This window comes from Ovis canadensis, chromosome 3, assembly GCF_042477335.2.
Source record: "Ovis canadensis isolate MfBH-ARS-UI-01 breed Bighorn chromosome 3, ARS-UI_OviCan_v2, whole genome shotgun sequence".
Classification (NCBI taxonomy): domain Eukaryota; kingdom Metazoa; phylum Chordata; class Mammalia; order Artiodactyla; family Bovidae; genus Ovis; species Ovis canadensis.
The window spans coordinates 70,258,467-70,284,251 of NC_091247.1; the positions used below are offsets into that span (position 1 = coordinate 70,258,467).

The 25,785-nt window shown below is 36.0% G+C and overlaps 1 protein-coding gene across 1 annotated transcript in view; it reads left to right on the forward strand.

The window, feature by feature from the left end:
* PSME4 (proteasome activator subunit 4) overlaps nt 1-25,785 on the forward strand; it is a 96,414-nt gene that overhangs the window by 19,078 nt on the left and 51,551 nt on the right. Inside the window, exons 2-10 of the mRNA XM_069583337.1 lie at nt 2,279-2,419; nt 3,571-3,687; nt 15,063-15,107; nt 16,842-16,991; nt 18,262-18,325; nt 19,045-19,119; nt 20,290-20,412; nt 22,804-22,896; nt 23,663-23,928. Coding sequence (XP_069439438.1) covers nt 2,279-2,419; nt 3,571-3,687; nt 15,063-15,107; nt 16,842-16,991; nt 18,262-18,325; nt 19,045-19,119; nt 20,290-20,412; nt 22,804-22,896; nt 23,663-23,928 — 1,074 coding nt within the window. The remainder of the gene's footprint in view (nt 1-2,278; nt 2,420-3,570; nt 3,688-15,062; nt 15,108-16,841; nt 16,992-18,261; nt 18,326-19,044; nt 19,120-20,289; nt 20,413-22,803; nt 22,897-23,662; nt 23,929-25,785) is intronic.

Sequence of the window (25,785 nt, forward strand, 5' to 3'; positions counted from 1 at the left end):
TTTTTACCATGCTTTTTCAGCAGTTCGAAGTACGTCTGGCAGCCCTGGGCTTAAGGTCTTTGTGTATTGTCTTCATTAGCCCAGTTACTTTCCCTGGCGTAAGTGCTTAAGAGACATTCACTGAAAGGTAAAACAACATCTCTGGTCTCATTGCTGCTCACCCTATACTGGTTAGTTGTCTAGTAGTAAGGTGAAATCATGGGATTATACCTTGGATGGACAGACAAGAGCTGAATCAATATGCAGCAGCCTGAGAAAATAGTGCTTTTACTGAACCAAGAGTTTTGAGGATTTTCTAGAAAAAGAAAAACAATTATTCTCATTTTAGAAGTTAAACGTGAGTTTACTTTGATCATAGTTAATGGGAAAGTGCTAAAGATCATAAGGAATATTAATGCTCTTTTCTGTGATTTGTGTATTTGTCTGTAGAACAGTCTTCCTAAAAGGAATTTATGATTTTAGGCATCCAGTAAAAGTTCTAAGTTTAAGTTTGGTTTCTAAGTAGTTAATCCTTAACTATGCCATGGTCATTCTTGTTTTTTGGGACACTTTTTCCTTCATTTTGCTTACAGTTGACACCTTTGATTACACTGAGTCTCTAAAGTTAATAAAAAAGAATGAAAACATACAATTTTGAGATTAAAAACTATACTTTTTGTAGCAATTTAATTTTATTATAGTTATGAGTCTAGAAACAAATAGTACAAATTAGATAATTTGCTGTATTGTTTCAGATTCTTAGTAAGCCTGCATCAAAGATTTTGTGGTTAAAACAGTAAACTTTTATGTCTATACTCTTTTCTTCTGTTTTATTGTGTTTTGATATGGTGTTTTAAATTAGTTTCAGTAAGTCTGTAAATACGTTGTTATCTTGAATGAGCATTGTTTAATAAGGGAAAGGTCCAGAGGGATTCTTTTCAGGTTATTGTGGCGTAAGACCATACGACAATAAAGCTGCAGTGTTATAATTGGTCATTAGAATTTTTTTTCCTAAACTTTAAACTCTTTATTTTGTATTGGGGTATAGCCAATCAACAGTGTTGTGGCTGTTTCAGGTGAACAGCAGAGGGACTCAGCCATCCCATTCTCCCCCAAACTCCACTCCCATCCAGGCTGGCAGATAACATTGAGCACAGTTCCACGTGCTTATACAGCAGGTCCTTTGATTATGCATTTTGAATATAGCAGTGTGTTCATGACCTTCCCAAAGGCCCTGACTATCCCTATCCCTCCCCGCAACCATAAGTTCATTTTTTGGTCTGTGAGTCTCTTTCTATTTGTAAGTAAGTTCGTTTGTATCAGTTTTTTTTTTTTTAAATCCCACGTATAAGAGATGTCATACACAATTTCCCCTCTGCTTGACTCACCTCCCTCAGTATGGCACTCTCTAGGTCCACCGTGTCGCTGCAGTAGCGTTGCTTCGTCCTTTTTGATGGCTGAGTAATACTCCACTGTGTATACGTGCCACATCTTTACCCATTCCTCTGTTGATGAACATTTAACTTGCTGCCATGTCTTGGCTCCTGTAAACAGTGCTGCAAGGAACATGGGACTGCATGTATCCTTTCAGATCATGTTTTTCTCTGCATACATGCCCAGGAATGGGATTGCAGGTCATTAAAGGTTGATGAGAATTCAGTTATCATTAGAGGTTTCTTGTCAATAAAATACTTATTTGGTAATCTCTCAATTAAAATCCAGAGTAAATCTTTCCTGCACAATGATGAGTGGATACAAAATAACATCAAAGACATTTGAAATTAAAGTGTAGCAATACATGTTTTTAATTGTGGCAAGCTGTTAAATTTACCTTCTTAACAATGTTTAAGTGTACTGTGTGGTATTGTTAAGTGTGTGTACATTGTTATGCCACAGATCTCTAGGACTTTTTCATCTTCTATGACTGAAACCCTGTTATCTCCCTCTCTCTACCTTCCCAGCCCCTGGCAACCATCATTCTGTTTCTGTGAATTTGATTACTTTAGATATTACATCTAAGTGATAATCATCCAGTATTTGACTTTTTTTGATGTCTTATTTCACTTAGCGTAATGTCCTCAAGGTCCATCTATGTTTTAGCGTATGATGGCCTTCTTCTTAAAGGCTGAATAATATTCCTGCACACATATATATGTGCCTGTGTACACACACACATGTATCTGTCTGTTGATGGACATTTACATTACTTCTGCACCTTGGGCATGTGACTAATGCCTCAATGAACAAAAATATGTCACCATATCTATTTTTAAAGTCTGTATCAATTTATCTCTTGCAGATATATTCGACTTTATGGGAGAAAATTTAGCAAAGAAGATCATGTTCTTTTTATCAAGTTATTGTATGAGCTGGTATCAATTCCAAAACTGGAAATCAGCATGATGCAGGGATTTGCCCGTCTCTTGATCAACTTATTAAAGTAAGTCCATTTGTTGTAATTTCTGGTAAGATTTTTTTCTTTCTTCAAGATTTTAGGGAATGAGGAGAGCCAAGTGTTCTTTGGTAAGACCAAGTCCCAGGTTTTCCTTATCCTGGACACACAGCACAATTCCAGAAACAGGGAGTACTTCATAGATAGTACGGGAAAGTATGAAACTCATCTACAATGATGGTGGCACAAATTGTAATGCCTCTTTTTTCTTTTTTTAATTAATTTATTTAATTTGAGGCTAATTACTTTACAGCATTGTAGTGGTTTTTGCCATACATTGACATGAATCAGCCATGGGTGTCCATGTCCCTGTAGGGTTCAGGTCCCCTATCCTGAACCCCCCTCTCGCCTCCCTCCTCATGCCACCCCTCAGGGTTGTCCCAGTGCACCAACTTTGAGTGCCTTGTGTCGTGCAACAAAGTTGGACTGCTGATCTATTTCACATACGATATTATACATTTCAATGCTATTATCTCAAATCATCCCACCCTCACCTTCTGCCACAGAGTCCAAAAGTCTGTTCTTTATATCTGTGTCTCTTTTGCTGTCTCACATATAGGGTCATTGTTACAAATTCCTTATATATGCATTAATATACTGTATTGGTGTTTTTCTTCCTGACTTACTTCACTCTGTGTAATAGGCTGCAGTTTCATCCACCTCATTAGAACGGATTAAAAGGCGTTCTTTTTAGTAGCTGAGTAATATTCCACTGTGTTTATGTACCACAACTTTCTTATCCACTCGTCTGCCAGTGGACATCTAGGTTGCTTCCATGTCCTAGCTATTGTAAACAGTGCTGCGATGAACCTTGGGATACCTGTGTCTCTTTCAGTTCTGGTTTCCTTGGTGTGTATGCCCATCAGTGAGATTGCTGGGTCATACGGCAGTTTCATTTCCAGTTTTTTAAGGAATCTCCACACTGTTCTCCATAGTGGCTGTGTAATGCCTCTTTTTATGTGGTGCCCTTTGAGGTTTGAGCAGCAGCATAAGTCCTGTGCGTTGTTCTTCCTACTGACGTGTTTTACCAGCGAACGGCTGAGGATGGCAGAAAGCAAAACCCACTGTGATGACTGCAGCATTTAGCAACTACTTTCCCTGTATAGTGTGTGTAATGTGCACACTCTTTCTTTAATTAGGAAAAAGGAACTTCTTTCAAGAGATGATTTGGAGTTACCTTGGCGACCACTTTTTGACATGGTGGAAAGAATATTATATTCCAAGACAGAACACCTGGGATTAAATTGGTTTCCTAAGTAAGTATTTCCATTTAAAGTACTTTTGGGAGAGCACTTTTGGGGCTTGACCTTAGTTGAGAAATACTGGATTACTTGAGATAAGCAAGCAAATATACAGTTTAATATGCTCATTTCTATGTAATTTGACTCCTGAAACAGTTTATTGCCCTCTTGAAATTAAAAGATACTCCTTGGAAGAAAAGCTATGACCAACCTAGATAGCATATTAAAAAGTAGAGACATTACTTTGCCAACAAAGGTCCGTCTAGTCAAAGCAGTAGTTTTTCCAGTAGTCATGTATGGACTGCTAGAGAATTGGACTATAAAGAAAGCTGAGTGCCAAAGAATTGATGCTTTTGAACTGTGGTGTTGGAGAAGACTCTTGAGAGTCCCTTGGACTGCAAAGAGATCCAACCAGTCCATCCTAAAGGAGATCAGTCCTGAATATTCATTGGAAGGACTGATGCTGAAACTGAAACTCCAATACTTTGGCCACCTCACGTGAACAACTGATTCATTGGAGAAGATCCTGATTCTGGGACAGATTGGAAGCGGGAAGAGAAGAGGATGACAGAATGAAATGGTTGGCTGGCAACACTGACTCAATGGACTTGAGTTTGAATAAGCTCCAGGAGTTGGTGATAGACAGGGAGGCCTGGTGTGCTGCAGTCCATGGGATTGCAAAGAGGTGGATGTGACTGAGCCACTGAACTGAACTGAACTTATATCTGAAACTGCAGTTAAGAATTTCCCACCACTGTATCTCTTAACAACTAAAGTTCATCAGCATACTGGCCAAAGAAAACGAGAGATTTTTGTTTGAAATCTAGTATTTTGTCACTAAAAGTAATGCACATTTGGCATTCTTCATAGTAGATCCACGTGTGTTCTAATTCTTCAGCTAAAATGAATGCTTCACAAAGGGGAGCTTTGCCTATTCCAGGGGGACCCACATCTCAGAGCACACACGCTTACAGTTAAAGAAGCATCAGTTTCAGTGAATGACTCTTCTTAGAGGACGGTCAAATGTGCTCCTTGGTTTATACAATTTCCTAGTAATGTTTAGACATTCCAAGATTATAAATCTCTGGGTGTTTTTGGCTTCTTGTGCATACATCCTGGCTCTTCCAGATCTCTCATTTTATGTTTTATTTGGAACCTTTACAGAGTACAGTGTGATGATCTGTCCTTTTTTGAATAATAGTGATTTCAGACTTGACTGCACAGTGTCATTTTTCCCTGTTAACAATTTGTCCAGTTGTGATCTACTACTTTAATTTCTTAATCTTTGCATGTTTGACTTGAATTTGTAACTGAGGTTTATTTTTAGGAAATCTTCTCTTCAACTTTTAATAGCTATTTCCTTTTATTATCTAGAGTAGTTTGTTATATATATATGTACTAATTTCCTGAAGAGCATCATTTTATATGCCTGTATTATTTTTCCTTTCTCTCTTTTATAAATTAAATCTTTAAACATTTACTCTGTCTTTTTCCTCTCAGTCCTAGACATGTTTACAGGCCTACCCAGGTCAGTTCATTTAATTATTAGGCTTCACTTAAGTCAGCAGTCTTAAGTGAATTTATTTGGAAAATGATGGCAAATGGCAGACTCTAAAAGATAGTCAGGTCATAGGTAAATAGTGAAATGATTTAATGAAAAGAGTAAATAAATATAGGTAACTGTGAACTTAGGCCCTCTTTTTGAACAGTGCTCAGAAATATAATGGTCAGAAGGCATTTATTTCCTGAAGACTCCATGTGTTAAAACAAAGAAACCCATTTCAGTGATAAAAATGGCAAAACCTGTCATAAAACTAAATGGTAAAATGTCCAAATGTGTTTTTACTAATATTTATTATGAAAACCCAAAATTTAACATGAAGGATTACTTTTGAGTTTTATTTCTGCTGGAGGGAGCATGGCACAGACTGGATTGACTAGACCTTAAAATATGAGCCCATTGAACTTGTGATTAGAATCACCATTTCAAAGATTTCAGAAACCTTTAATCTGTGTTCAAATCAGTTATCTTTCTGAAATTTTCCTGGCTGATTTTTTGACTACCTCTGAAAGTGTTTGATAAATCATGTGGGAGAGAAAGCAATTCCGTCAGTAATTTCTCTTTTTTCAGTAGTTCTTTTGCTTGCTTCTTTATAACCAAGTGTCATACCTCCTGTCCTGACAGGTGTAACTTTCCAGAGGCAGCCACCTTTTTTTTTTTTTTTTTAAGTATTATATGGTTATTCATGGATACCTGTGGCTTTCCTCTTCAGCCACTGTTTTCCTGGAAATTTTGTTAAAGCTTATAACTGTTAGTGTTAGTTATTGTTTGTAGTTCTTCCCATTCATCTTGATACTAATTACCAAGTTATTTCTTTAACTTCACATTATCCCTGCTGTTATGGAAACTTTTCCTTAAAAGTTTCACCCTAACTGTTCTTGGTATTTTGAAGAGACCTCGAGTCTTTGCTGAAATCTTTTGCTTTAAAGCCATGACTCTTGACTCAAATAGACTCAGAAACTCCTGTTGTATTCTATAGATAACTATTCCAAAGTGAAATTCATAAGTAACATGACCTTTCTACACTCAAAAATAGATAGAAATTATGTTTTAACTAAAAAAGAAATAATGGGAAAAGAAATAAAGGGAAAGATATCTCAATTGAATGCAGAGTTCCAGAGACAAGGAAGGAGAAATAAGAAGGCCTTCTTAAATGAACAGTGCAGGGAAATAAAGGAAAACAATAGAATGGGAAAGACTAGAGATATCTTCAAGAAACTTGGAGATATCAAGGGAACATTTCATACAAGGATGGGCATGATAAAGGAAAGAAAAGGTAAGGACCTAACAGAAACAGAAGAGATGAAGAAGAGGTGGCAAGAACACACAGAACTATACAAGAAAGGTCAAAGACCCTAATAACCATGATGGTATGGTCAGTCACCTAGAGCCGAACATCCTGGAGTGTAAAATCAAGTGGGCCTTAGAAAGCATCACTATAAACAAAGCTAGTGAAGGTGATGGAATTCCAGCTGAGCCATTTAAAATCCTAAAAGATGATCCTGTTAAGGTGCTACACTCATTATGTCAGCAAATTTGGAAAACTTGGCAGTCTCCATAGGACTGGAAAAGGTCATTTTTCATTCCAAAGAAGGGCAGTGCCAAAAAATTGTTAAACTACTGTACAGTTAGGCTCATTTCACATAGTAGCAGGATTATGCTCAAAATCCTTCAAGTTAGGCTTTATCAGTATGTGAACCAAGAACTTCGAGATGTGTAAGCTGGATTTAGAAAAGGCAGAGGAACTAGAGATCAATTGTCAACGTCTGTTGGATCATCAAAAAAGCGAGAGTTCCAGAAAAACATCTACTTCTGCTTCATTGACTATGCTAAAGCCTTTGTGTGGATCACAACAAACTGTGGAAAATTCTTAAAGAGATGTAAATACCAGACCACCTTACCGGCTTCCTGTGAAACCTGTATGCAGGTCAAGAAACAGCAGATAGAACTGGACATAGAACAATTGACTAGTTCAAAATTGAGAGAGGAGTACAAAAAGGCTGTCTGTTGTCACCCTGCTTATCTAACATGCAGAATACATCATACCAAATACCAGGCTGGATGAAGAACAAGCTGGAATCATGATTGCTGGGAGAAATACCAATAACCTCAGATATGCAGATAATGCCACTCTAATGGCAGAAAGTGAAGAGATAAAGAGCCTCCTGATGAAGGTCAAAGAGTAGAGTGAAAATGCTGGCTTGAATCTCAACATTTGAAAAATGAAGATCATGTCATCTTGTCCCATCACTTCATGGCAAATAAAAGGGGAAAAAGTGGAGGCAATGACAGACTTTATTTTCTTAGACTCCAAAATCACTATAGATGGTGACTGCAGCTGTGAAATTAAAAGACACATGCTCCTGGGAAAGAAAGCTATGACAAACCTAAATAGCGTTTTAAGAAGCAGAGACATTACTTTGCCGATAAAGGTCCATCTAGTCAAAGCTGTGATTTTTCCAATAGTTATGTACAGATGTGAGAGTTGGACCATAAAGAAGGCTGAGTGTCAAAAATCGGTGCTTTTGAATTGTAGTGCTGGAGAAGACTCTTGAGAACCCCTTGAGCAGCAAAGATCAAACCAGTCAATCCTGAAGGAAATCAGTCCTGAATATTCTTTGGAAGGTCTGATGCTGAAGCTGAAGCTCCAATACTTAGGCTACCTGATGCAAAGAGCCGACTCATTGGAAAAGACCCTGATGGTGGGAAAGATTGAAAGCAAAAGAAGAGGGTGGCAGAGAATAAGATGGTTAAATAACATCACCGACTCAATGGACATGAATTTGAGCAAACTCTGGGAGATAGTGGAGGACAGAGGAGCCAATTTGCTACGTCCATGGGTTGCACAGAGTCAGACACAACTTAATAACTGAACAACAACAAAGTTTATTTGAAGCAATCTGTATTTCAAACGTGCATGCGCTATTACACTGTAAAACAGTATGGTATTCAGATTTTACGTCTATTTATAATGAGTAAGTTTGAATTTATAAGTAAAAAAGGGCAAAACACAGTCTGTATCAGAAGTACAAGAAAACGTAAGAGCAGTATTTTTAGTGGACATTAAAATAAAATTTAGTACTAGGATACAGAATAACAGATCATACATCTGATAAGAGAGCGAGAAATAACTTTTAACTTCAGACTACTGACTGGGAAAAAAGGAAGTAAGATACTCTGGCAGGTGAGCTGACCTTATTTATAACATAGGGAAAAAGTGAGAGTGTTAGTTGCTCGGTCATGTCTGACTCTTTGTGACCCCATAGACTGTAGCCCACCAGGCTCCTCTGTTGACAGAATTCTCCAGGCAGGAATACCAGAGTGGGTAGTCATTCCCTTCTCCAGGGGATCTTCTCAATCCAGGGATCAAACTCTGGTCTCTCGCATTGCAGGCACATTCTTCACAGTCTGAACCCCCAGCAAAGCCCCTATTTATAACATAGTGTCACAGTAATTCTTTATTTAATTATGTGGGATAGTTACTAGTATTTCCAACATTATTTTTGAACATTATTACATGTGAAAGAAATAGAGGCAAAGGATGAATTAGGAAAAGACACATTAGTATATGAAGCCATATAAAATTTGTGCAGTTGACTTTTGCCAACATAAATAATGTCCGTGTTTAATTTTTACAGCATGAATAGCCTTTTGTGCCCTACCCAAAAAGGATGACAGTCCAAAAAAACATGAAGCATTTCAACAACAAAACTATTAATGAAGTTCTGTAACATCCTCATTTTTTGTGTATCACTAACTGCCAATGATACTTGGTTCTAAAACAATCATCAATATTAGTTACATATTTATATGCAAATCTGTATATGCTCAAGGATTTGGTTTTGGCAAATCAGATGTGGCAGCAGAATTGCCATTATGCTGTAATTTTTTCTTTAGAAATCATGAATAACCTTAGGTAAAATTTTCAGCAAAACAAAATACAGCCTTCCTTCAATTTATTTGTTAGTTGTATTCCTAGAGATTCGATGTCTATTAATAAACTGTGAAAAATAGTTAACGTTAAAACAGTTATCTTTTATGTTCAAAAAGTTTTAATCTATATGGCCATGTATTGAGATATTTGAAAGTCTTGCAATAATAATTTTTTGTTGAGTTTGGCTGTTCTGTGAATTGCTGGATATCTGGTATACCTGGCTTTTAATCACTAAAGTTTCAATGAGTCCTCCCTACTAATTGTGATAATAAAAAATGTCCCTTACATTTCCAGAATGCTCCCTGCATGTGGTTAAAGTCTTAAGGATTTGTTTTCTCTTTTCTTGCTTCCATGCAAGTTAAAGTTTCCTGCCTCATTAATCAGCCCTTCCTGTTTTCTTATCACTAGTCCAGCACTTTCTTTTTGTCTGTTTTTAATTCTGTAAGATGCAGGTCTTTTAGTTTCCAAACCTATATTCTTCCTGTTCCTGTGCATCTCAGACTGTCCACTTAATACCTCCTACCCTTTCCCCAAAGACCTCCTACCCTTTCCCCAAAGAGGTTTCCTAAGAGGTATGGTATGAGGAATTTCTTGGAATTTTTACATTTTATCTTAAACATTCATATCTTCATTAAGCTTATTAAGTCATGTTTTCATAAGTAAAAATTTCTTCCCTATGTATCTCTTGATTAAAGTTGATGCTCCAGGAAGATGAGCTTTATTGGCCTAGTGGCTTGAAGTACTTACATACCGGGCTGTATGCTTCCACTAAAAGGAGCACACGTTGTGAAGTGCAGCTCTGTTGATGCAGCCTCTTTCTAAACCTGGTGATGATTGTTCCAGTTTTAAGGAATCAGGAAGAATACTGGGAACTACTTTTGAGGGGGCACTTCCTTGGTGAGAGGCCGCACCGTAGGACAAAATTTGGAGCTTAATGTGTCTTCTGTTTAAAAAACAAGATAGAAAATTATACTTAAAACAGTTTTTCAGGACTATAGTTCTTTATTCATTGTGTCTCATTTCTTGTAATCTTTTTACTGTTATTATCATATTTTACTTCTCTGGAAAGGAGAACCTGTTACTGTATTTCCATTCAGGTCACACTGTTTAAAGTTATATAACAATTAACTTTGAAAGATTTTTGAATTCTTTGCTTCTTGGACTTTTCTTCATCACATTTGCCTTGATTTTTAATACCCGAGGAATCTAATGGTCTTAGTTCTTATGCAGCAATATTAGAGATACTATTTGGAGAGCCAGATAACAGTACTTTTTGTTCTTCACAGGTAGTCTCTGTCCCCTGAATTTCTAAGATGGGGGGGGGGGGTGGTCACTGAGAACATTTAAAAATGTACTTTCCACTAAAGATTCTATTTATAAATAATACAGTAGAATAGCAAGTGTTCATAACCAAGGGACTTTTTATAAACATTTTATTTTAGAAAATTTTCTTAAAGAACCCTTTAATATGGCATGCTTTTGGAACTGGTATTTTGTTTTGAGTACTTTTGTCTTAGATATATTCTGACACATTTTGAAACAGTTCTGTCAGCTGACTGCATGTGCTGATGACTATTTTTAGAATACTATTTTAGTAATCAAAAGTGAAAGGTTGCTTCATTTGTTAACTGTTTGTCTTTCAAGTCTTAAACTCCTGTGCCTTATGTAGTTGTCTTTACTGAAACCACTGCTTAGAATGCCGTGCATTTCAACATGATTTTAAAAGCTGGTTCCATTGTTTGGAGCAAGGATTATAAACTTGCTTCTCCTTTCCCTTGGTCTTCTCTGTCCCATCCTCCTCCTTCTCCTTTGCTTCCTTTCCCTCATTGTCCTCCTTTCTTTTCGCCTCAGGGGCAAAATACCCTTTTTACTCTTAATCTGTCTTACTTTCTACTGGGGAAACAATTTGTAGGGGTTTTGTTTATTATTATTCAGTAGAAAAATTAAAATTGGGGAAGATCTGTGAACTTAGTACCAGCTATGAACTTAATACTAGCAACTTAAGAGCTGCTTACTGTTTACTTCATAAAAGAAGCATTTGAATCTTTGGGTCATGGTTTTATGTCATGAAACAGTGTCCCACGCACTTAACTGGAGTAGCATATTACAAGTTACAAATCTAGACAGCACACTAAGAAAAAGAGAAGAGGGCAGATGATGAGATGGTTGGATGACTTCACCGATTCAATGGACATAAACGTAGGCAAACTCTGAGAGATGGTGATGAACAGTGGGGCCTGGCGTGCTGCAGTCATGGGGTCACAGAGTCAGATACAACTTGGCGACTGAACAACAACAAAATTTTGTGTGAAGTGGCTGTGATAAACGACTGCTTGCCGATAAGCAATGTTAGGTTTTAAAAGATTAGCTTTGAGATGGCTAGTGTTTGACTAACTGATGGTAGATTTGTTTGATTTAGGAAAGCAGGAAACAATGGATGTATTAAGTTACAGGGAGGTTGAAGGAGAGGTATGTAGAATATACCAGGGTTACAGTTTCCGAGTTCATTTATAAAAAAGCCAGTCTGATTACCCTGAAGTTAATTTTTAGCTTGAGAATTGTGAAGTGAAGCTAAACGTTCTGGCCATGGGCAGTCCCTACGACTCCCGTCTTGACTGTCATTTGCTGTACATTTCTTTGATTTTGACATGAACATAGTCCGGTTTATATAAGTCCACTATCTCAGGAACTGGAGGCCAAAGCTTTTGGCTTTCCTCAGGCTTCTCTGCTACATCTTTGGCATTTACTTTATTAACGTAAGGAATCATAAGGAACTTGCTTCCCAAAAAGGAAAATTCACACAGAGTCATCTGTTGAAACTGGGACAAGAGCTCAAGAATTGGGACAGGAACTTACTTTCTGCCCTGATAAATAGGGTGGCATTTGGGGGAAGACTTTCCTATTTTGATGCCATTTCCTAAATATAAATTAATAGCTACTCAGAGGCAGTAGAACAAGTATAAAAGGAAAATTAGTAAAAAATTTTAGTTTTTAAGGAGATTGGAAATATAATTTATTTTGGCTAAATATGAAATAATTATAGTTAACATTTATTGTGCTTCATTCTGGGCCAGGTAACTGCTTTCTTTACATTATCTTGTTTAATTTTTGTAAAAGCCTAATGAGAGGTAGGTATTACTGTTCTTATATAGATATAAGGCTATATAATATTTCTCTCCGAGTAAATAGTTGGACAAGTGTTCACCTTCAAATCTGTCTAACTCTGAGCCCAAGCTGTGAACCATTCATTACATGATATACTGTGGCTTTCTTTCCAACCTAACATGCCTTAACTAAGAGGGAAGAGTGTTTGAGAAAACCCACCCAAAGCTCAGTTCTTCTGTTAGATCCCTTTTGATTTATTTTTTTAAAAAAGTGTTTTGAATTGTCACTTTAACATTAGAAATTGCCAACAGTTGGGAAAATTTAAGTGATTATTCACTCCCTCTAAAAATTAGTGAAATATAATCTAGTAGCATCTAGCCTTAACCTTTTATTTTATTTTTAAACAGAAACATTGTTCCCTTCATCTTGAGAGATTACAAGAATCACAAAAGGTCACTATACAGATATCACAGGTTAGAGAGATTGTACCCTTTTCTGGATAAAGAGCATAAATCCATTGGCACAGGCTTATACATAAGGATGGGTTGAATTTGACTTCATTTAGATGAACTGAATCACATTCCCACACACCCCATTCCTCTAGTGAGTGGAGTGACAGCTATCAAGTCTTACAATAACCACCTGTCCTTCTGAAGCATGAAGGGAACTGGAGAAAGCATAGCTATGCAGCCTTTTGTGACTGGCTTTCTAGAATCATTTTTGATATTATATGAAAATTTGTTGGTAGAATAGAAAAGTTACCAGTAAGCATAGCAGGTTTTCTGTGTTGTACTATCAAATAGAAATACTGCCACAGAAATAGTTAAAATTAAATGTAAAGTTAACATGAAAACAGACATTAGGAAGTGTAGAATTATAGATCTTCTGCTTATTTCCTTGAATTATAAGTTTACCAGTTTAGAATTTTTTGTTTAGAATTACCTTTTTTTAAAATCTATATTTAAATTGATCTCTTATTTTGTTTGTAACCTGATGGACCTTCACATCTTACCTATGAGTTCTAAAATTTGTTTCTCAGTGGGGGTCTTCAGTCCAAACTAAAAGAAGATCCAAAGATCCATGCTTTTATTTATCGCCCTGATAGAAAAGGTTTATAGAGCTTTGTAAATTAATAAATATATAAATATGTTAGTAATATATGTATATATGTAAATGAACACAGCCTTGTTATAAGCCCTTCAGAAATGCCCAGGAGTAAAAATCATAGTTGTGGTCTTCAGGGAGTTGTAAATGTAGTTGGAGAGAAGTTTGCCTCACTCTCCCCACCTTTTTAAAAAAAACAAAAACAAAAACTAGGCAAGCTTAGGTGTTCCCTCAATTAAACTCTGATTCTGAATTGGTGAGTTTTTTTGTAAGAGAAGTTATCTCTCTTTGATAATCGGAAGATGCTCCACGGTGGCTCTCCAGCCATATGGTCATCGTCTTTATTTTAGAATTACCTCATGAGCTGTAGCCCAATTTCCTCTTCAGTTAATTTTGTTCTAAATATTTACTTTTGAAATTAAAGAAGATTCTTACTGTTTCAAGTAATGAAGTTAATAGTTTTCTTCCTTGGTTATATACTACATTGATTACTTGTGCTGAGTTTGGTTTGTGTTATTCCTTAGAATTTCCTTAAGAATTTCTTAAGATTAGTTCTTAAGCTTTCAGAGACGTTGGATAGACTTTTGGACTTAAGAATTCCAAGAAGCTTAATGAGAAAGTGTCAGGTGGAAGCACTGCCTAAAAGTTACCTCTTTCCCCCATAATTTTTTCTCCTGAGCGGTAGGGACTAGCTTTATTTTTGCTTGTATACATCATACTATAAGTAGGCACACATGTATTTTAAAATTCCAATTCAGAATCACTCTATGTTTTGTTGATTTGTATTTGACCTTCTTTTGACTGTGGCCTAGTTAATATTTTAAGTATTCCATTCTGGTGATGTGTGTTTAAACTAGTACACACTAGACTTTTCATTAAAATAGAAGTGTTATTTATAAGTTCATATACCAGTGTTTATTTTGCTTTACTAAAGTCACTTGAACCACCTACAAGTTGGAAAATAAATTACAGCCTTTAATATTCATCAACTAACTTTTTAAGTAGCTGGTCAAAAAGGTGGCTGTTGTTATTTTGATAATTGTTCCTGGCAATACAGTGCCTTGGAGGGTTGTTAAACTCTCACCGGTAGGATACAGAAAACTAGTCTCCAGCAGCTGCTGATAGCAGCACTCTAGACTTTGCTGTTTGTTTGAAGCCTCCAAGCATACTTCTTGATGTGTTGATAAGTATGGTCATTGTTGCCCGCTTTGTAAAGATTGAAGATGATTTGCCCTTTTTCCAGTTTTCTTCCCTTTCGTTCATTGTATAGAATGAACAAAGTGAAGACAAAGGAAAGAGTAGATTACAGCATTTAGGTAGGAATCTTAGGACTTCCTTCGTGGCTCAGATGGTAAAGCGTCTGTCTACAGTGCGGGAGACCCGGGTTCAATCCCTGGGTCAGGAAAATCCCCTGGAGAAGGAAATGGCAATCCACTCCAGTACTGTTGCCTGGAAAATCCCATGGACAGAGGAGCCTGGTAGGCTACAGTCCATGGGGTCGCAAAGAGTCGGACACGACTGAGCGACTTCACTTCACTAGACTTTTATGTGTATGAAAGAGAAGGATTAGTTATTGCGTGTACACAGGTAATATCTAACTGTGTATCTTAGAGATATTTATTAATTGAATTATATCTGTTCTTAAAATATACTAACCTAATTTACCAAATGGCTTTTTCCCCCCAGTTCTGTAGAAAATGTTCTTAAAACACTCGTGAAGAGCTGCCGACCGTAAGTAGCTTCTCAATTTATAAATCTTCTTATTGTTTCTGTGGACTTTTCCCCATCTTTAGTATGCCTTGAAAAGGAAATTAAAGATATATATAGTGTCTGACATTGTGATGTTAGTCACTGAGCGCAGTATTATTTCCAACTCTTGAACTGAACTTTTCAGATTTCATTTATAAATTCAGAAAGGTTTAAGTGGTGTGGGTGTCAGTCACCCATTAGAAAGTAAGAATGCAATAATGTGTGTATAACTGGCTTCATTTGAAAGATATCCCTAGAGTATTGTTACTTAAGTCAAAATTATTTTCCAAAACGAGCCTTGTAGGTATTATATAAAAATGAATAATAAGAAGGTGGCCCATACTTTTTTTTTTTTTCCATTTCAGTAGACTGTTTGACTTTAAATATCCCATATTCTGATGTTTAAAGATAAATGTGGATAGAATTTAGAAAGTCTAGATGTATGGTCTTGAACTATTTTTTCATTCTTATTTATCAGGCTGTTCTAAGACATACTTCTGGTATGAATGCAGTGAATTCTTTTGAATGGAAATTTATATATTTGTCATATGCTTATTATAAGAGTTGAAATTAGTTTATAGATCAGATATTGTTGCTGACCTACTATACTAGTCAGTCTTGGACAAACGTGTTTTCAAGATATAGAATGTCTCCTTTTTAAGAAGCTTAAGAACTAACCTAAGTTATTCAATAAGCTACTAGTGAACATTGTCATTTTGTGAAATTTGATCATCACTGAGGTATTTACTGGGTTTTAGGTTCTTAGATAATTTGTAGAATGCCAAGCTTTTATTCTGGGTTACTCGGCTGACAGTTGACTCTGAAAAATTAGGAAGAGGATTCAGTGTATAAGATCTTTGAAGATAGGCAGTGAAGTATGATTCTAGTAGCACAAAGATATAAAGATATAATGAGATTAATAATATGATGTAGAGGCCAAACTTCCAAGTGTATTTGCAAGGGTTTCCTTTTTTTGGCCCGTATTCAAATCAGAAATTTTAATATGCTTGTCATTATTTTAAACCCCAGTTGCCTCCCCATTTGGGTATCCATTCCATACCCAAATGAATAATGGGTCATCATTATCTGCTTGTCTTCATTTTGTGTTTGTCTATACACTTCTGCTTTTAGTTTTCGGAATCTTCCATGCCCCAGCGATGCTCCTGCCCATATCTTAGAATGTTAGAGCCTGTAGGACCAGATCATCTAGCTCAGTCGTTTCTTATACACAGGAGAACTCAGGGTCTACTGAGGGTAAATGGTTTGTTCCTTAGGTGCCAAGAGGTTCCTGGGCTGATATTCTTTCTCACTTTGCTGATTGTCTGTTTCTTATATAGACTGGGTTCTCTGTGACAGGATTTTTTTTTTTTTTCTATTGCTGTTATATAGCACACAGGAAGGAAAAAATAACAGCAATCATGTTTTAAGTTTGTAGGTGACTTTAATGACTTTGTGTTTTATCTGAGATTTATCAGCTTTATAGCATTTTTCCAGGGCCAAAGACAAGAAGAAAATTTACCTTATCTAACTTAAGTGTGACAGGCTATTTATTTTAGAATTGTAAAAATGTGTGTTTCTTGTCAGCTAACTTGACATTGGTAGTGTGTGATATTATCTTATGAGTACATTCCCCTTCTCCTCCCTTCTTGTCAGTCATATAATGATGTAGAGCTTTTATTCAGTGATCAGATACATGAAAACTTTCTTTTTTATTAGGTATTTTCCAGCAGATGCCACAGCTGAGATGCTAGAAGAATGGCGGCCTTTAATGTGTCCTTTTGATGTAACAATGCAAAAGGCCATCACTTATTTTGAAATATTTCTTCCTACCTCCCTTCCTCCAGAACTTCATCATAAAGGTTTTAAGTAAGTGTATATATGTGTGTGTATCAATAGATTCTAGAATACAATAGGGAATGCATATATGTATATATGCACACATACACATATACATATATGTATGTATGTATGTATGTATATGTAGGCAAACTAGCACAGTAATAAGTAAAAAAGAAATTACCAACTCAAGCATTATGTTTCTTACACTTGAAGTGTATGTGAAAGCTAAAACAATTAAATATCAGTTTGTAAATAAAGAGAAAGTAAGGCATTTATATATCAAGCCACATAAGATGTGGGCTTTCAAAGATATTGGGAGAGAAAGAATGATAACTGCAAAAAGGAATTGAAAATTTCAATAAATAGGCAGTGATGGAAATGTTACATTGCATAGAGTTTAGAGAAGGGAAAAATGTTTTTCTAAACCTTGATTTTAACCCTCATCATGTAGTATAGTTTTTCTTGGGTCTCTCTCTCTCTCTCTCTCATAACTGCAGGTATATAATAAACCCTAGAATGAAAAATACTTAGATTGTACTTTTATGAAAAAAGGAACAGGTGTAAAAAAAAGCTAGAAGGATAGTAGTACCTATCAGCATATTACGGATGGGAGGGTTGTTATGCTTGGCCCTCCAACCGTCTCTCCCAGCATGTTTTCTATAGTGAGATGTCACATCTTTTCTGTCTGTCAAGTCAGAAATTTTGTATCTAGCTGTATATTTATGAAATTTTAGTTTTAATTACAGACTTCTAAAAACTTTAAATTTCTTTGACATTTGTGAAAATTGGTTAATAATCAAGTGTGTTTTTGCCCCTGTATTCTCTTCACTTTCTTTACTTTGAGATATTTTTTTCCCACTTTAATTTAATTGTTTTGTGACTCATTTCTTTTATGGAACTATTGCTGTAGTGCTAGTTAATGGTGTAATTACTAGTTGGCCTATTAAAGAAAAGAGAGTAAGGGAGAGTTGCAGGAACAGGTAGTGAAAGGAAAGCATTAAAGGAGAAAGGTATGGAGAGGAAGGAGAAGCTTAACAGTGTTAGATAGGGATAGACAGTTATTTAGCAATGGAGTAGAAATTTAATGAGATTATTCCTTTTAGCTTAAATAAATTGAAAAGGGAATATTCAGACAAAAGTAATCTTTTGTTCCATTAAGTTTGTAACTTTCAGTGTTATTTTTTCTAGATTGTGTAGTTTTGGTAAGAATAATAGATTTTAAAAAAATACAAAGGATATCTGGCTTTAAACCACTTTCTGTAAATCACTTGCTATTCATAACATTTTTCTTCTTCAGACTTTGGTTTGATGAATTAATTGGCCTTTGGGTTTCAGTGCAAAATCTCCCACAGTGGGAGGGGGTGAGTATCCTGTTTTTTTCTTATATACATTTTAGTTTGGAAGTAACTATTAGATCATTTGATAAGTAACTTCAGTTCTGTCGCTCAGTCCTGTCTGACTCTGCGACCCCATGGACTGTAGCATGCCAGGCTTCTCTGTCCCATCACCAACTCTCGGAGCTTGCTGAAGCTCATGTCCATTGAGTTGGTGATGCCATCGAAGCATCTCATCCTTCGTTGTCCCCTTAAAATTGGCTATTAGCGATGTTGTAATCAGTTTTTTAGAATTGTATTTGCTGTATTCTAAGAGAACTAGACATTTCTTTATATTTATTTATTTATTTTGGTTTTATCACTATCTGGAAGTATATGCATGTACTGTGAAGTATATGAAGAGGAAGGCCCTGTTGTACCCCTCATTCGTATGGTGCTGGATACCTAGTGGATGTTTTCTACATGTATTTGATTAAAAACTTCTTTATCTGTTTCTTGCACTGTGGATGATGCTTTATTATCTCCTTTTTTTAAAAATAAGCATTTCAACTGCATTTGATTTTGTATGGGTGACGAGAATCAGGACCTAAATTTGGAAATTTGAAAAGACTGAGATATAAATATTAAATTCAGTTATGCCAATAACGATTGTTCTGAAAAGAACAAATGGATAAAGGATGTGACTGTGACCCCTAAAAATAACAAATGTATTTACTTAACTGTCTTTCTTTTTCGTTTACTTTCAGCAACTAGTAAATCTCTTTGCTCGATTGGCTACAGATAATATAGGGTATATAGATTGGGATCCATACGTACCAAAGGTAATTAAGAACATTTGAACAAATACAGTAGCACTGACATCATCTTTGTATCTTTAAGGAGAAATGTGTGTGGTTGCTGATTTCTAGCAGCACAGAAACAATCAAATTCTTTGATTGTTAGTAAAAACATAAGTAATTTATAAGGATGGGTCATTTATTTTCAAAAAGTAATTAGATCATATCAAGCTATCATAAATGTTTGATTTTTTTTGTCTTACCAATGCAGGGCATGAATTTAAGTTTCAGAGTGAGTAATTTATAAAGTACTAAGAATATTATTCAAGGTGTCATACATTGGTCCCTTCCAGTGAATTTTTTGTACTGTATTGTTAGTTCTTGTAGAGTATTCCCCACTTTTAAAATCACATTGTGTACTTTCCAAGAGTAAATAAAGTTGGAAAGCGTCTCTAGGTATGCTGCATCTCGGGTGGTGGTTCCCATGCAGGAGAATCGCCTGTGGCGCTTCAGGAGGCCTGGAGCCGGGCTGTGGGTGATTCTGATGCCCACGGGCACTAGAGCAGGGCTGGGGAGCAGCAGGGGCAAATGCTCTGATTGCCTTTGCTTGTGCTGCCTCCCTCTGTTGCCAGCCAGTAGAAACTAAGATGGAGAAGTAAATTTCTCCCTCCGTTAGCCCCCATATTTGACGTATTTAATTATGTTTTAAATATAAATCCAATTGTATTAAGATCTTACATGACTGATTAAAATGCAGATTCTTAGGGGAAAGCCAAGCCTTAAAATTTAAAGAGGTAGAGAAATCAGCTAGAAAATATTTTTGTGCATCCTTGGCTTGGAATGAAAACATAGGAAGAGTAATTTTGTGTGCATTTAGCGAGGCAGAATGTAGTCAGAATATTTCACATTGAACTACAGTTACCTACTGTTTGCCTTTTTATGCTTAACTATGTGCCACTGGCCTGTTTTGGGGTACCTGAGTATTGAGTGCTTCATAACTGCATGCCTGTGACCTCAGAGTGTCATTTTAAAAAGGTATCCAGTTATTTATATGAATTCCTAAGGAATAAAGCACATTACCAAACAGTATGTCATAAAAACTAATCAAATGAAAATATATACCGTAACACCAATATATAACACGTAGGTTATTTAATGAACGAATTACTTGCTATTTGTCAATAGTTACCCTTAATTCTTTGTTTCTTTGTAAAGGTATTTACAAGAATTCTGAGAAGCTTGAACCTCCCAGTGGGAAGCAGTCAAGTGTTAGTTCCAAGATTTTTAACAAATGCTTATGATATAGGACATGCTGTAGTATGGATCACTGCCATGATGGTTTGTAGTACATTATGTTTTGTTTTATATAGTTCCTATAAATTTGGGGTTAACCGTACAGAAATTCTGCATAATCGCATAAGTCTAAATTAGTGGCTCAGTTGGTCATTTGATTCTTGGATATTTTCTGATGCAGTAAACTTATGTTTCTCAGACTCAGAATGTAGTCATAATGTACCATTTATAAATCTCCTTAAATAATGGGCCTTTAAAGTAAGGGTCAGAAGTTCAGAGTTTTGATTATAATGATCGTTTCGTAATGTATAGAAATACCAAATCACTGTGTTATGTACTGGAACTAACAGAGTTGTAGGTCAGTTATACTCTAAGTAGGGGGACAGAGTTTCTAGAGATTCAGAATGTCTGTAACAGTTTTGCAGGCTGAGAACCAGAGTCATGGGTAAAAGGACTTTCCCAAGTCAAATTGGTAAAGTGAGATTTGAAAGCAGTTTGGTGTATGCTCAGTATTAATGCATTTATTGTCAGTGTTCACATAAAACATTACACTGAACACAAAGCTTGTTGACAAAGTAATCTTAGTGAAGAGAGAGAAGCATAAAGGATTATTTTTCCAACATCATTGAAGAGAAGTAAAAGTACAGTCTACATTTTTATATCATCTTTTAAATAAGAGTATTGGAACAACTTTTATACCATAATTCTCTTAAGTTTTCATTCATATTGCTTCGCAGTTATCTCCTTTTTGAATTACTCTGCATGTGACACTCACTGTTGTTCTGTGTTTGCTATTTTTTCCCTGGTTACACTGCTCAGTTGGCTGTTTTTGTTGAAAAGACAGAATGGTTGTGAGAAGTTTAGCTCTTAAACTATTTAACATTTGTTTTTGCGTGTGCTGGGTTCTCATAGCTCTGGGGGCTACTATCCAGCTGCAGTGTGCGGGCTTCTCCCTTGGTGGCTTCTCTTGTTGTGGGGCATAGATTTTAGGGCACATGGGCCTCCGTAACTGTGGCTCTGGACTTTAGAGCACAGGCTAATTAGTTGTGGCACACGGGCTTAGGTGCTCCAGATCATGTGGGGTCTTCCCAGATCTGGGATCAAACCTGTCTTTTCTGCATTGGCAGGCAGATTCTTTACCACAGAGCCAGCAGAGAAACTCAGAAGTTTAGATAGTAAATTTCATTGTAAGATGAAAAGAAAAGAAACTTTCAAGCTTTTCTTTTTTGGTTGTTATTTTATTATTAAACAGAGGGGAAATCCCGTTTTCTTTCTGATATTCAATAAGAGCAAAAACATTTGAATATTTATCATCTTTTTTAAGCAGTGAGTTGGAACTTGGGCTTTAGGGAAAACAGGATCAGATAGTGATTGGTATCAGGCTCATTTTAGTTGCTGTTGCTCACACAGTTGTTTGTATTGGCAGCTTCATTTTGTGTTAAATATGAATATTTAATATAATTAACAGTCAACAATGTTAGAAGTTTGAAAATTTTTTTTGGTATTTTGCTATGGAATTATGGTCTCAATAGTTTGATCTAAGTTGGGAAATGTGACTGTGGGGAAATGTGACTTTCATTTCAGCAGGAAGACATGCTCCTGGTGTTACTGGATAGTCTACTTTAGGTCTGTGCTGATTCTTTTTTTAATTGAAATAATAGTTGGTGTATAATACTATGTTAGTTTTGAGTATGTGACACAGTGACTTGCTATTTTGCATACATTATGAATCTGTGCTGTTTCTTGAAAAAGATCATCTTGAAACAGACAGTTTCAAGGCCTCTATATTATATTTTAGTCCTATATTCCCAAGGTTGTTCAACTTGGTAAAGTGAGTGTTAGCCTTTTCCTCCTTTCCCCCTCCCCGTGCAACCCTAGTTATATTGCTGTCTGGTTGGTTGTTTTGTGTGTTTGTTTTGGTAATAGATTAAGAAAAAAAAAATCTTTTTGAGTCAAAATATGGTCAAATATAACAAGTTTAATCACTTGAAACATTTAGAAGTACTAATAAATATGTGAATGCATTTATGTAAATCTATATTTCCTGCAATGAGGAATTCTTGAGTTCTTCAGTCATTTAAGGAATGCTTTTTATGCTTAATGTTGTATACTTAGTTATTTTAAGATGACTGCCTTAGCGGCAAAAGTTATTTACCTGCAAACAGTAAAAGATACTGTTAACTCTGAATTGAGAGATATCTTTTCCATTTTATGGTTCAATTTCAATAAGTTGCCCTTATTTTTAGTAGGCTTCTTGATTTATATGAAATTCATCTGGGAATTGTTTCTGACTTTCATTCAGAGGTGGAACTGGTTTTTGCCAGCAGGATGAATGTGAGCCACATTAGTGATTTGTATATAGGCCTGGGCCTGTTCACCCTTTCAATTTTACAGAATTACGTGGGTAATAATATTGCTGCTCTTTTATCTGAACAGGGTGGACCAAGTAAGCTGGTGCAAAAGCACTTGGCTGGTTTGTTTAACAGCATCACGTCTTTTTACCATCCTTCAAATAATGGCCGGTGGCTGGTGAGTCATGTTCATATTTTACTCTTACGGTATGGAATTTTATTTTAAGATATAGTCACATGTGACTATTGCCTATTGTGTACATTTTCTATAGTTTAAGCTTTCCCTGTGTGAGCATGATTATGTTTACATTAAGGTGCCGTGTTTATAGAACATATAGAAATAAATACTAATAACTGGTGACAAAAATACCAGTAACTGGTGACAAAATGCCACAAAACGATAGAATCATCTTTTCAGTTTTATTGTGTGTATGCTTTTTTTTTTAAGTTGCTGGGTTATGGCTTTTCAAGTAATGAAAGACTCATGTGATGCTAGAAATTAAAACTGAAATTTGAAAGTGTTTATTATTATTGATGATTAATTGGTAAGAGTATTTTATTCTAACTAGTTAGACCATACAAGTTCTTTGTAATAAGATTATACAAACTGAAAAAAAAAAAAAAGATTATACAAATTGTTAAACAATAAGGTCCTAGTGTAGCATGGGTGACTATATTTAATGTCCTGTGATAAACCGTAAAGGAAAAGAATATGAAAATGAATATATGTGTATAACTGAGTCACTTGGCTGTACAGCAGAAATTAACAGCATTATAAATCAACTATACTTCAATAAAATTTAAAAAATGAAAAGATAGATTGTATTTTAAAATTATTATACAAGCTGTTATTTGAAAAATTTTTACTTGGGACAGTAGAGGAACTGTGAGTATCTCTGTGAGAACGACAACCTACCTAGGACCTTCTGCTTCTGTCTCCTCAGAACAAGTTAATGAAACTACTTCAGCGGTTGCCAAACAGCGTTGTTAGAAGATTACATCGTGAAAGATACAAGAAACCTTCTTGGCTAACTCCCGTGCCTGATAGCCATAAGCTTACAGATCAAGATGTTACAGACTTTGTACAATGCATTATTCAGCCTGTCCTCTTGGCTATGTTTAGCAAAACTGGTAGTTTAGAAGCAGCCCAGGCTCTGCAGAACCTTGCACTCATGAGACCGGAGTTAGTAATACCCCCTGTACTTGAAAGGTAAGTGTAGGTTCACATGCTTCATTGAAGCCTCAGCTGTGTTCACTGTTACTCTGGTTATCTATCTCTTCTACTCTTCTGCTTGGCTTTCTTTTCTTTTCTGTGGCTTGTTTTGCTATCTTGGTACTTATTCCTGTTCCTAGAGGGGAAACAAGATATATAAACCTAAAGATTGGTAACTTGATAAAGATTTATTGACGAGAAAAAGAAAATTGACATGCAATGAATAAAGTAAAATATTTTGACTTACGTGCTCATTCTAGTTATTGAAGTTTTTGCTTATAAATAAACTTCTGGCTGTTTTGTTTCACAATGTGAGTGTCACTAAATATTGAGAACATGGCGGTGACAATAATTCTGGATGTCTGCTTCTTAGGGTCAGTGATAGAGAAGAAAATTTGTTTAGCTTTATTATTTTCATGTATTATATGTATAACCTTGTGTGAATTATTTCTACTATGTCAATTTCATTGTATTCATTTTGTTTTGTATGCTGGAATAGTAACAAAAACAGGTCTGCATTTGCCTCGTCGCTGTCGTAATACAAGCTTGGCGTGCTTCACAGGAGATAGCCGCTCTCAGTGGTCTTGAGTGTGCATGAGCAGATGGCTTATGCTTTCTTGTATTCATTCTTCAGGTTTAGGATTCTTCTCTAAATGGCTTCGTTAAAAGCGGAAGAATGTTAGATTTTGGAGCCCAGAGGGATCTAAGGGCTTGAGTTTCCTAAAACTCCGATTTGTCCAGGGTCCTTACTGGCAGCATGCAGATGACAGCCTGTTTTCCGACTCACTGTTGAGAGAGGAAAATTGGTGACATTTGCTTGGCAAAGGGTATCCTGCCAAATGAGGCTCCATTATTTGTAATTGGAGTTGCTTGTGCTATCTTGCCCTGTGTTCTTTGCCATAAATATTTAAGTTGGGCGTCACTATTCCAACCTCCCCTGTCTTTTTGTGTCCATGTCTTAGGGCATGGTAACTTCCAGCATGTCCAACTTAGTTAGGAAATGGAGTGTGAAAGTTAGGCAGTTTCTGCTCTGTCTTCAGCCTTCACTCTTCGTTGCCGCTTGGCCTCCACGTGCCAGCAGGAGCTCTTGGTCAGTGGTGGGTCCCTTGATTTTCTTTGGAGAGGAGAGACTTGCCTCAAGAGACGACTTCAGTTGTTTGCAGAATTAAAATTTTGAACTGAGGTGTTTGGTATTCCTTTACCTTCCCTTTGTTTTGCCTTATTTCATTGTTTTCCAGGTGGTGAATTATGACTGGTGAGATTAATCTTTAGTTGAAGGAACAAAGCTTATAAATACAAATATGATTATCTGTCACGTTTTTCTTTAGTAGTTGATTTTTGGACAAATTTAATCTCAACCAAGATGCTAAATTGATAAAATCGACAGTACAATGACACTTTTTGAGACTCAATTTTAATTTTGTCCTGTTTAGAAGTGGCTTGGCTAGCTTTTTTTGTAGATTTTTTTTTTTTTCTCTTTTAGAAAAACAGAAACTTTTTTTTTTTTTTTTTTAAACCACACCTCATGCTTTGTGGGATCTTAGTTTCCTGACCAAAGATTGAATCTGGGCCGCCAAGGCAATGAAAACATCAAGTCCTAACCACTGGACTGCTAGGGAATCTCCAAGTTAGAGTCTTTTAAAAAGTAAAAAATTTTAGACACTTGATTTTACATCTCCTGAAGACATCCTCTGCCAAAGCATTTTTGGCTTATTTTATTCATCTGTTTAAATAAACATAGGTTTGGTTATATTTTTTAATTCTAGTTAGAAATCCTCCTTTTTTCCTACTTTATTTAGAAATTTCCTTATTGTTTATTTACCTTTTCTGTTAAGAAGAACTTGCACTGAGTGC